The 13,124-nt window shown below is 47.1% G+C and overlaps 1 protein-coding gene across 2 annotated transcripts in view; it reads right to left on the reverse strand.

Annotated features, from left to right (window-relative positions):
• The window catches only part of MATN4 (matrilin 4), a 130,082-nt gene that overhangs the window by 28,704 nt on the left and 88,254 nt on the right, over positions 1-13,124 (reverse strand). Inside the window, exon 8 of one of the 2 annotated variants that reach the window (XM_068263995.1) lies at positions 8,760-8,882. The exons of the other annotated variant lie outside the window; for it this stretch is intronic. Within the exon in view, the coding sequence (XP_068120096.1) occupies positions 8,760-8,882 (123 nt within the window). The remainder of the gene's footprint in view (positions 1-8,759; positions 8,883-13,124) is intronic. 2 annotated transcript variants of the gene reach the window in all.

A 13,124-nucleotide genomic window follows, 5' to 3' on the forward strand; every position in this document is an offset into this window, starting at 1 on the left:
CAAAGAGAACAGAGGCTAAAACAATTACTGTACGCTCCTTGGACTGGTGGCCAGCCGTTCTGTTTATGGACTGCATTAACTCCTGTACCATCTCCAATTTGAAATGAAATACGTTGCTTTGTTAACTACTGTTCCTGCTATTTCCTGCCCTGGGGGCCCTAGCTAGGAAGCCTGCCAGCCAAAATCATCTCAAGCTTTCATTAAAGCCAGAAGGTCTCACAATTTGTATGGGCAATAATGAGATTTGACGTGTTTACTTACTTTTTTCTCTCTTCTTCAATAAGAGAAAAACAACGAGCGAATGAGAGATACAGATTGTTAGGCGGCACATTGACTAAATGGTTCGCACTTCTGTCTCCCACCTGGCATTGCTAGAGCTGCGGGCTCAAGACCTGTCCTGGACAGTATTTGTATGGAGTTGGAATGTTATCCTTGTGCTGGTGAGCATTTTCTCCCCAGAAGCTCAGTGGCTCTCAGTTTCGATTGAGAGTATTTACTGTAAAATGTGTGGGTCCTATATACACTAATTTTCAGAGCTGGATTTACACCTTGGATGCCTGTAGGTACAGAGGTTCTGGCACCAGCACAAATCCAGGTTTGTAGGTTTGTGCACTCAATCCCCTACCCCTTCTTTTGCCCATTCAATCCGCCCATCCAGCTCTCTATGCACACTTGGTAGGACGGTAACTGCCAAGAGAGCATAGAGAGCTGGAAGGGCAAGCCCATCCAGCTTGACCATCAAGATCTCTACTCTACATGCCTGAAGACAGGCTGGTCATCACCAACGGAGCACAGGGAGCTGGATGGGTGGTCTGTATGGGCAGTCCCATCTAGGCCATCCATGCAGTTCTCCATGCTCCGGGAGCAGTGACATCAATATGGCTATGGCATGGTGAGCATGGTGTCATGGTCAGTTACCTGTTCAGGTGAGGCAGCTGATACAATTAGATGCTTGTAGGTGGCCCAATGCATCTTGTCAGACCCCTGGCAATTTGAATGCATGTTGTGTGTTACGCCATAAGCATTGGTGCTGTAAAGCATCTTGGTAAATGCTTGTGCATGTGCACATAGGAAGGAGGCATCTGCGTGTGCATGTCATGTTTTTTGTGTATGACATTGAACGTGCATGCTTGCACGTACATGTTTATGTAATATGTATGCTGTGGTATTGCAGCTTGTGTGCATGTCAGAGTGTTTCCCTGTGACTTGACCTGAGAGTCGGCCTATTGCTGACTGATGTTGAACTTGGCTTGCCTGACTAGCTGCTCTGTTATTGACCTTGGATTTGTACCACTACCTGCTCTGTTGTTGACCTTCCCGTGTTTAAGAATTGAACATGTTGCTGAAATTCTGCCTGTGTCTGACCTACAAATCTAAATGGATATAAAGAACAAGCGCTCACAGACCAAATATTACAATGTACAATAAATATTTAGTGAAGCAGAGACTGAACCAACACTTTAAACAAAGTGGGGCGCTTCCTTGCTATCAGTGTTATACCGTAGAACAGTCAATAAGTATAGGATTAGCCAGGTCGGCTTCCTAGTCAGCTTCCTGTGCGCTCCACAGCGCGGGTCACGTGGTCCGGCTGACGTCATTAGGTCGATGACGTGTGTATGGGCCTTTAGCAATAAGTCTGGTATGACTGGGTGGAATGTTGGCATAAGTAGAGAGATGTTCCCTTTTAACATGCATTGGGCTTGATTCACTAAGACAAATAGCATGCCTTATCAAAGATAGCACGCCTTATCAAAGTTGACACGCCTTATCAGAGTAGCATAGTGAACTTATGCCTGCTAATTGGCAATGACGAGAGCTCCACTCGTCCTGTTCTGAGCCCCTGCGGGTTCGTAGCGCTCGCTATGCTACTCTTATAAGGCGTGTTAACTTTGATAAGCTGTGCTATCTTTGGTAAGGCATGCTATTTGTCTTAGTGAATCAAGTCCCTACTGTTCAAGCAGCATGTAAAGTAACAACACAGTTCCCCCTTAGGTAGTAGAATTGCATAGACCCCAAAGCTATAAATGCTTTCACACTTGGTGAACATACGTATGGCTGATCTGCCTCAGGAGTAAAGTATATGGCCTCTGGCACTCTTTTTTTCCACCAAATTATACTGGCAGGCTTTACACCACGGTAAAATCTATTTTTGAGTTTAAAATCTACTCTTTAATTCTCCAAGCTAGCCTGATTTCTGTTTCTGGTGGTAAAATATGGCAGTTGCTAACAAATGAAGGAAACCCATGGTGTCCATTACAGAACTTAAAACTAGAATGACCTAGAACTAGAATGCTTGTGTAAACTAGCAGATCATTTAAACTGGCAACCCTGGATTCAACAAGAATTATCCAATATGTACGAGACCATGTTTACCAGAATGAGAAATTAATGATTCAGGTCATACTTCCAGCTCTTCCACTTTGTCACCCATCTTCCACCTTCCAACATTTCTCTCTCTCTCTCTTGGTACACTTTGTTTGTAACTCATTTTTGAACACTTACACCCTGTTACAATGTTAAACTACCACTCCCTCTTCAAGTTCTTTCATTGCCACCCATTATATCCTGATAGGATTAATATCTGCTGCTTTATTGTATAATTATCCTTAAAGAGGAACTCCAGTGAAAATAATGTAATAAAAAAAGTGCTTCATTTTTACAATAATTATGTATAAATGATTTAGTCAGTGTTTGCTCATTGTAAAATCAAGGCATACAAAATCATACATATATATACCGCATATAGGTAATTTCGCATTTCATATTCCACGGGCAGACATATCAGTAAATGGTGATCGTTGAGGGGGTGGCTTCAGCATAACACTCTGATCTTACAACAGCTTAACACCTACTTGCTTTTAATTACAAGTCGGCATCCTCACCTCGAGGACTCGTGTTGTACTCTAATCCAGAGTACTATCTAATCCAATGTAGTCACACCTAACTGACCTGCCCACTGGCCCTATCTAGACCTGTGCTAGAGTTTGTCCATTACATATGGCTTGTGTGCATGTATCCTATCAATTACATTGTTTTTATGCACTACCTAGCTTTTATACACTTTTCAACTTTGGATTTAGTTAAGGAAGTAGACTCCTAATGCAAGTATATTGCAGTATTACAATGGAAAAGCATTCTGTGATCAAATAATTAAAAAGGTGGGCTGTCCCTTTATGTACGATCAGCGCCGTGCAGAGGATTCTCAAGGGGGGGTGCTCAAATTTTAAAAAGGGGCACTAATCGATAAATCGTGCTAAATTGTGTATGTAATACCCCTTCTCCAGAAAGCACTAGGCAGTCTTAACCCCCTCCCCCACCACACACACACACACACACACACACACACACACACACACACACACCTTTATAAAAGTATCAGGCAGACTTTGTGTCTTCTTCCAACCAACTTCTTTGGTGCCACCACTCTCAAATCAGCAGTCATAGGTGCGTACTATTAGAGTGGGCACAGTGGAGCCTGATGTAGGCATGAATTCACCTTTCATTACTGGGACCTCTGTCCCTCTAGATCAGCACCCAAGCTTCTTTTCAGGCAAAGAAGCAGTGGTTGCCAATATGCAGTGGTTGCTAAGCATTAGTAGATGCAAAACTGCAGTAAGTGCCAAGGTGCAGTGGGTGCACAGATGCAGTGGGTGGTAAGACGCAAAGGTCTAGTTTGTGCTAATTTGCAGTGGGTGCCGATGTGCCAAAGTACAGTCTGTGTCAAGCTGCTGTGGGTACCAAGGTCCAGTTTGTATTGGGTGTTTAGTTGCAGTGGGTGCTATGCTGTATTGGGTGCTGAATGAGTAGCAGAAGGCGATAAACAATAGTGGGTGCCATGTGAGTGCTAATTGGTACAGGGAGCCATGTGAGTGTTGGACATGAGTGAGCAGGGAGTGCCATGTGTGGTCTGGATGTGTGCCATGGGAGAGTACTGAGTCTCATATGGGTTCAGACCAAGGGTGGGTACTGGTTGCTATTTGAGTGCTGGCCATGGGTGGGTACTAGGTTCATATAATGGCTTTGGAACTTTGTGTTGTGTGAGTACTATGCCATGTGGGTGTTGATTATGGGGGTTATAGGGTGTCATGTGGGTCTTAGGTGCAAATACTGAGTGCCAAGTGGGTACTGGGAGCAAGTACATGGTAACATCTGGGTAATGGGTGCTGGCTAGTGGGGTATTTGTTGTCATGTGGGTGCTAAATGCAGAAGCTGGGTGCCATGTGGGTTCTGGGTGCTGGCACAGTGTGTCATGTGCATTCTGGCTGTATGGGTTGGTGTCAAGCATCATGTAGGTGTTGATTGCAGTTACTCAAGCCCTTGTGAGTTCTGGGTGCAAGTACTGGATGTCATATGTGAGTGTTTGGTGTTTGTGCTGGGCACCAAGTGGAGGCTTAGTGCAACTGGAACTACTGCAGATGAAACATGTGGGTGTTGGGTGCAGGTACATTGGTGCGAATACTTGGTGCATTGCCTGCACTAGGTGCTAGCTATGGGTGGGCATCGTGTGTCATGTGGATTCTGAGTGAAGGTACTTTGGGTGCTAGTACTAGTTTATGTGAGTTCAGATAATGTGCAAGTACTGTGCCAAGTGGGTGTGAGTACTGGGTGCCAGCTATAGGGTGAATGATGCAAGTACTAAGTGCCATATGGAGGTCGGATATAAGTATTAGGTGAAAGTTGCTTGGTGCAAGTACTGGGTGCTTGCTATAGTGGGGGTTACTGGTTGAGTGTAATGTGGGTGCTGAATATTGGTGGGATTGCGGTGGGTGCAGGGAGTGGGAGGTCACTGTGGGTACTGCTATGAATAGCATAGTTGCTGCTAGGAGAGGTAGAGGTCAGTGTGGTTGCTGGGGGAGGTAGAGGTCAGTGTGGGTGCTGGTGGAAGGGTAGGTCACTGTGGGTTCTGTGGAAGGAAGAGGTCAGTATGAGTGCTGGAGGAACGGGAGGTCACTGTGGGTGCTGGGAGAGGTCATTGTAGTTATTGGAGGAGGGAGTAGTTGTGGATGCTGTGTGTTGGGAGAGATCAGTGTGGGCGCTGCTTTTGGGATGGGAGGTCCCTGTAAGTGCTGCAGGGGACAGGAGGGTAGCCTCTGGGGGAGGGAAAGACCACTGTGGGTGCTGGGGGAAGGATAGGTCAGTGTGGGTGCTGGGGTAGGCAGGATCACTGCTAGAGCTGGGGAGGGAGAGGTGATTGTGGGTGGTAGGTGAAGGGAGAGGTAACTGTGGGAGGGAGAGGTCACTGTGGGTGCTAGGTGGAGGGAGAGGTCACTGTGGGAGGGAGAGGTCACTGTGGGTGCTGGGGGAGGGAGAGGTCACTGTGGGTGCTAGGTGGATGGAGAGGTCACTGTGGGTGCTAGGTGGATGGAGAGGTCACTGTGGGAGGGAGTGGTCACTGTGGGTGCTGGTGGAGGGAGAGGTCACTGTGGGTGCTAGGTGGATGGAGAGGTCACTGTGGGTGCTGGTGGAGGGAGAGGTCACTGCGGGTGCTAGACGCAGGGAGAGGTCACTGTGGGTGCTAGGTGGAGGCAGAAGTCACTGTGGGTGCTGGTGGAAGGGTAGGTCACTGTGGGTTCTGTGGGAGGAAGAGGTCAGTATGAGTGCTGGAGGAACGGGAGGTCACTGTGGGTGCTGGGAGAGGTCATTGTAGTTATTGGAGGAGGGAGTAGTTGTGGATGCTGTGTGTTGGGAGAGATCAGTGTGGGCGCTGCTTTTGGGATGGGAGGTCCCTGTAAGTGCTGCAGGGGACAGGAGGGTAGCCTCTGGGGGAGGGAAAGACCACTGTGGGTGCTGGGGGAAGGATAGGTCAGTGTGGGTGCTGGGGTAGGCAGGATCACTGCTAGAGCTGGGGAGGGAGAGGTGATTGTGGGTGGTAGGTGAAGGGAGAGGTCACTGTGGGAGGGAGAGGTCACTGTGGGTGCTAGGTGGAGGGAGAGGTCACTGTGGGAGGGAGAGGTCACTGTGGGTGCTGGGGGAGGGAGAGGTCACTGTGGGTGCTAGGTGGATGGAGAGGTCACTGTGGGTGCTAGGTGGATGGAGAGGTCACTGTGGGAGGGAGTGGTCACTGTGGGTGCTGGTGGAGGGAGAGGTCACTGTGGGTGCTAGGTGGATGGAGAGGTCACTGTGGGTGCTGGTGGTGGGAGAGGTCACTGCGGGTGCTAGACGCAGGGAGAGGTCACTGTGGGTGCTAGGTGGAGGCAGAGGTCACTGTGGGTGCTGGTGGAGGGAGAGGTCACTGTGGGTGCTAGGCGCAGGGAGAGGTCAATGTGGGTGCTAGGTGGAGGGAGAGGTCACTGTGGGAGGGAGAGGTCACTGTGGGTGCTGGTGGAGGGAGAGGTCACTGTGGGTGCTAGGTGGAGGGAGAGGTCACTGTGGGTGCTAGGTGGAGGGAGAGGTCACTGTGGGTGCTAGGTGGAGGGAGAGGTCACTGTGGCAGGGAGAGGTCACTGTGGGAGGGAGAGGTCACTGTGGGAGGGAGAGGTCACTGTGGGTGCTGGTGGAGGGAGAGGTCACTGTGGGTGCTAGGTGCAGGGAGAGGTCACTGTGGGTGCTAGGTGGAGGAAGAGGTCACTGTGGGTGCTAGGTGGAGGGAGAGGTCACTGTGGGAGGGAGAGGTCACTGTGGGTGCTGGGGGAGGGAGAGGTCACTGTGGGTGCTAGGTGGAGGAAGAGGTCACTGTGGGTGCTAGGTGGAGGGAGAGGTCACTGTGGGAGGGAGAGGTCACTGTGGGTGCTGGGGGAGGGAGAGGTCACTGTGGGTGCTAGGTGGAAGGAGAGGTCACTGTGGGTGCTAGGTGGATGGAGAGGTCACTGTGGGAGGGAGTGGTCACTGTGGGTGCTGGTGGAGGGAGAGGTCACTGTGGGTGCTAGGAGGATGGAGAGGTCACTGTGGGTGCTGGTGGAGGGAGAGGTCACTGTGGGTGCTAGGCGCAGGGAGAGGTCACTGTGGGTGCTAGGTGGAGGCAGAGGTCACTGTGGGTGCTGGTGGAGGGAGAGGTCACTGTGGGTGCTAGGCGCAGGGAGAGGTCACTGTGGGTGCTAGGCGGAGGGAGAGGTCACTGTGGGAGGGAGAGGTCACTGTGGGTGCTGGTGGAGGGAGAGGTCACTGTGGGTGCTAGGTGGAGGGAGAGGTCACTGTGGGTGCTAGGTGGAGGGAGAGGTCACTGTGGGTGCTGGGGAAGGAGATGTCACTGTGGGTGCTAGGTGGAGGGAGAGGTCACTGTGGGAGGGAGAGGTCACTGTGGGTGCTGGTGGAGGGAGAGGTCACTGTGGGTGCTAGGTGCAGGAAGAGGTCACTGTGGGTGCTAGGTGGAGGGAGAGGTCGCTGTGGGTGCTAGGTGGAGGGAGAGGTCACTGTGGGTGCTAGGTGGAGGGAGAGGTCACTGTGGGTGCTAGGTGGAGGGAGAGGTCATTGTGGGTGCTAGGTGGATGGAGAGGTCACTGTTAGTGCTGGGGAGGGAGAAGTCACTGTGGGTGCTAGGTGGATGGAGAGGTCCCTGTGGGTGAGGAAGAAGTCACTATGGGTGCTTGGGGAGGTAGAGGTCAGTATGGGTCCTAGGTGGAGGGTGAGGTCAGTATGCCACACTAGGATTCCTATTCAGACCTCTTCACCTGAAAGTGCCCCAGGAGGAGGCGGAGCTTCTCGCGGGTGGGCGGGGCTTACCGCGGTAGGGGGCGGGGCTTATTTTGCGCGATCAGAGGGGCCTTTTTTACTGATTTTAAAAAGGGGGGGTGCCTGGGCACCCAGAGCACCCCCCTCTGCACGTGCCTGTGTACGATATCAAAAACACATAAGTTGGAGGCTTGCTTTCTCAGAGGTCTCTGAGTTAGCAAGCATTTTGACTTGCGAAATGACTGTTAGACCTGCTGCCTGGTGTTGTGTATCTGTCATTTGGATGGGATGAAATAAATGGGTGAATTGCAACTCAGCTGGTGCCCGGTTCTCTTCTCTCTGTGCTGCATATTGGATATCTGTAACCGGAGGCACAGTGAGTAACTGCCAAGGACCCCCCAAAGAGTCCGACCAGTATAGCATTTGGTGCCGGTTTTGTCTACTTCTCTATTGGATGTAGATATATGTAAATGATGGAAGGAAGTTGAAGGATCTTTGATCCTGAACCTGTGCTTCATCTTGTGGATGAAGCACAGGTTCAGGATCAAGGAGTGGGCCAGTGGAGGCCATTGACATGATGTTTTGTAAGCAATTTGCAGCTTACCATATGGACTGTTGGACGGTTGTTTAATAAGGTATATTTGTAATACAATTAGTGACTAGAGTAATTTTAGGAGACTACTTCACGTGGAAGGCCATCTGTGAGCTATATTGAGGGCTTGTATTGCATTATTGATAAGGGATCCACTTAAAAACATTTTAAGCACACTTAAAGTCGATCTAAACTCAGAACAGGATCTTTTCTTCAAAAAATACCCAGAAAATAATATTATTATTCATTAAAATTTATAGAAATCCCCAAAAAACCTGAACGTTAACTTGGTTTCACTTTTGCAGGGGGCACTGAAAGGGTTAAGTCTCAATAATCACTGTATGAGAGCTGCATGGCAGAGCTCTCCTGTAATTTATTCACAGTTGCTAGTAAGAACTAATTTGACAGAGAAATTATTCAGCAACAATATGTGGAATAAAGACTTTTCATTGTGTGCTGTGCAAGAGCTAGGGTCCACTTTAAGTACTAACCCTTTTATAGGTAAATGTGGTCTTGGTGACTGTTGCATGTATTTCCTAGTGCTGGCCTTTCTACTCACCCACACATGTCTTCCCGTCGCTCTGAAGTGTGTAGCCCTCGTTACAGCGACAGTAGTAGCCATTCAGGATACCCACACACTCATGCTGACAGCTGTGATTGCCGTAGGAACAATAGTCAATCACTAGAATTCAGAACAGACAGAGTAATCAGACAAGGCTTATGATTCCTGGATCCAGCTCAAACACAGCTGGACGATGGCCACCCTGAAACATCCCCATCTCACCCACCCCTACTTATTTCAAGAACTGGAGGAATACACAGCTAGGCGACATTCCTGAAAGAAACCTTTGTCTGGGAAAAGGTCAGGGAGACTCGCCTGCTACCGCTCAAACTGGATCAATATAAACCTTGATTCTATGATTGTTTTAATGAAACAGTGCTATCTAGATCAGACAGGTCTTTCATGCGGGCCCGGGATAAAAGCTCCTTGTTGACTTTGTACATGTGTGCTCTAATCTCCTCAATAAGATGGTCTACAGACCAGAAATATTTTGTCTCAGAAGAGTAATGTGACCAGAACTTCCATTTTTTTTATATTCCAAACAATTGATCAAAGTGAGCCTGCAATTATACAAAGACGATGTAAACGCATAACTACATTCACAGGATAAGTTAGAAATAAATGTTTCGAGGGAGATCAAAGAAACATGAATGGGGCCTGTGTGTGAGACATCTAAGTGTGTGTATAGTTCCACTGAATTCATTTCATTTAGGGATAAACTATAAAAGAAAAAAATCACATTATCAAGGATCAACAAGCTTTCTACACTGGATGCATTTCTGTCTGGAAAGCACAGGACTGTACTGTATATGCGGTAAACTGATAACCCTGAATAACTATTTTTTGCTTCGTTAAAGGTCCACTCCGGCGAAAAAAAGCAAGCAGTTAAAATCTGTCTGAACTGACAAGTTTTGGACTAGTCCACCTACTCATGGGGGAGTGAGTCTCAGGGATTTCTTTGTTTTCAAAAGCATTTCCTGAATGGCAGTTGCTAAGCCTAAGTCTGAGAATTCCCTATAAGGAGATAGACTAGTCCAAAACCTGTCAGTTTTGTCAGGTTTTAATGGGTTACTTTTTTGCTTTAAGCACCAGACGCTGCATGTCTAATTAGAAACTGCTTGAGAAAGAAACATGACTCATCACTTAAAAAAAAAACAGAAAGGTTGGCTTCATCTTTCCCGCAGTACATCACAATCTGCCCAAGAAGTGTGTGATTGGTATTATTAATATTGGTGATGCATAGAAGATCCATGTCACTCTGAAAGAAATCCATCTGATGCACTCTTACCAATATAGATTGTCCTGGAGACCTTGATAAAGGAGATAGTGCTCCTGATGATGATACAGATACCTGACCTAATCATATGTCTATAGGCACCTAAGAGATTAATTTGGACTCACTTGCCATAGTATGTACTCCTCAAATTGTGATGGTCTTTGTCTTTTCAAATTAAACTGATGAAGTACAGTTTTCCATAGATCTCAGAAATTTGCTGCCCAATCCTTGTTACAGAAACTGTACTTATCAATTCTTTATCCAAACTATAAAAATGTATCTTTTGACTTATCACCTGATCCTATTGATTTATGCCTAGTAGATCAAGGTACACTTATTACAGATGCAAACCATAGCATGGAGAACAGGGCCCTATACACACCTCCACTGCAGGGCGGCATATCCTGGGAGCTGTTTTGTTGAGTACTTAAAAAACCACTTGCCGACCAGGGGAATTTTCACTGATCGGTGCTGCGTGGGCTCTACAGCCTGCAGCACCGATCAGCAGTGCTGCAGGGCGATCAGACTACCCCCCTTTTTTCCCCACTAGGGGGATGTCCTGCTGGGGGGGTCTGATCGCCGCCGGCCATTAGTGGGTAGCGGGGGGGGGCTCCTCAAAGCCCCCCTCCGCAGCGTTTTGTGCGCTCCCTCCCTCCCCTTACCTCCCTCTCCCTTCCTGGGCTGCGCAGGACGGATATCCGTCCTGCGCATTGTGGGATAGGCTTCAGCCTATCATATGCCGGCGATCCCCGGCCAATCAGAGGCCGGGGATCGCCGATCTGACTTACGGCGCTGCTGCGCAGCAGCGCCGTATCATGTAAACAGCGGGGATTTCTTCCCCGCCTGTTTACATTTTGCCGGCGAGCCGCTATCGGCTGCTCTCCGGCTGTTCACGGAGACACCCTCCGTGAACTGACATGGAAAGGCCGCTCGGTCGAGCGGCCGTTTCCATGGTAACCCGCAGACGACCAGTTTACGCCAATCGGCGTTAGCTGGTCGTCAAGAGGTTAGATTTCCATCCCTTCCTCTTACATCATTTATCTAGCAGCTGCTTATGGTAATTCCATAAAGAGCTTGGCAAGTTTCTTTGGTTTCTTCTCCAACAAGGGATGTTGCTGTAGTCAACTGCCTTGTTCCCCAATGCCTAAAAATAACCCTACCCCAAGGAAATCACCAGAGGAATAATATAACTTCACATTTAAATACTGTATTCTGTCTTCTGTGATGTTCTATTTAATTATATCAGAATTTGTAGTCTTATGGCAGTGCTGCCAATAGACCTACTTACCCACCCCACCATCGCTGTAATTATATCAGAATTTGTAGTCTTATGGCAGTGCTGCCAATACACCTACTTACCCACCCCACCATCGCTGTAATTATATCAGAATTTGTAGTCTTATGGCAGTACTGCCAATACACCTACTTACCCACCCCACCATCGCTGTAATTATATCAGAATTTGTAGTCTTATGGCAGTGCTGCCAATACACCTACTTACCCACCCCACCATCGCTGTAATTATATCAGAATTTGTAGTCTTATGGCAGTGCTGCCAATAGACCTACTTACCCACCCCACCATCGCTGTAATTATATCAAATTTGTAGTCTTATGGCAGTGCTGCCAATAGACCTACTTACCCACCCCACCATCGCTGTAATTATATCAGAATTTGTAGTCTTATGGCAGTGCTGCCAATAGACCTACTTACCCACCCCACCATCGCTGTAATTATATCAGAATTTGTAGTCTTATGGCAGTGCTGCCAATAGACCTACTTACCCACCCACCATCGATGTCTGCTTTGCCAAACTCCAGCAAGACATTAACATATGGGTTGACTCTCATTGACCATACTCTGGTATAATGACTTGTTCTTGGCTTGAGAGACTATGGGCCATCTGCAATTCACTTTTTCACCTGAGTTTTCTCCTAGGAGATAATTTTTCATCTTTGATTTAAAATAACTTTCCAGCACTTTTCAACTAAAAAAGTACCAAAAAATAGGTAAAAAATTATTTTGAGTATTTTCTTGTTTTCTGGTGGCTTAAAATGCATTTTGTTTACAAATGTAAGAATATCACCTAGGAGAAAATTCAGGTGAAAAAGTTAATTGCATGTGGGCTAATGATATAATAATAAGTGTGTGTTTGTGTATAGGAAGTGCATGGTAATGTGTGCAGATAACATCACCAAACTGTCTGATCCACTATGTATGCAGATTCAGATAAGTCTATATACGGTACGTATCTCTGCTCATGGCCAACTTTGTAAGAGTAAATATAAATACTTACTTACATAGTTACAAGGTTATCTAGGTTGATAAAAGACATGTGTCCCTCAAATTCATGCTGAAAAATCATCTCCCTGACTAGTTAAGGTATCAAATTCCTACATCTAGCCGTCATAGCTGTGGATGCCCTTCAAAGCTTCAAAACACTTTTTTGAATGCAAGTAAAGAATTCGCAGTAACTACGTCCTGTAGAAATATAGCTCACATAATGACTCTTACTATGAAGAACCTTTTGCTGAACAAGTCGTAAAAATCTCCTTTCCTCTATGCTTAGAACATGTCATCTTGTCTTGTGTACAAATGGACCCAGTGATAAAAAAGCTAATTTGCCAAGCAATTATATTATCCTTGATGCATTTATACGGGTTAATCAGGTTACCTCTCAATGGTTTATTTTCAAAGTGTACCTGAGACGACATGTGACATGATCAGAAAAACATGTGTATGTACAGTGCCGAACAGGTGAATAACCAGGCTTTTGCTGTTCTTTTATTTTGCTGGCTGAAATAGTTAATTTTCAGGCATGCAAGTGACAACTTCTGTCTTGTCAGTACCTTGTTGGAAATATAGTAAACCTTATCTATAAGCAAATTACAGCCATAAAACTACAGAAATCTCATCACTTTATTTTCACCTCGGGTTCACTTTAAGCCTAGGTTATCTAACTTTTCTTAGTAAGTGACACCTTTTATCCCTTTGATTAATATAGCAGGTCATCTTTGTACCTGTTCTAAAATACCATGTCCTTCCTACAGTGTGGAACCCAAAACTGTATCCCATGCTCCAGATGA

This window comes from Hyperolius riggenbachi, chromosome 12 (genome assembly GCF_040937935.1).
Source record: "Hyperolius riggenbachi isolate aHypRig1 chromosome 12, aHypRig1.pri, whole genome shotgun sequence".
Classification (NCBI taxonomy): Eukaryota; Metazoa; Chordata; class Amphibia; order Anura; family Hyperoliidae; genus Hyperolius; species Hyperolius riggenbachi.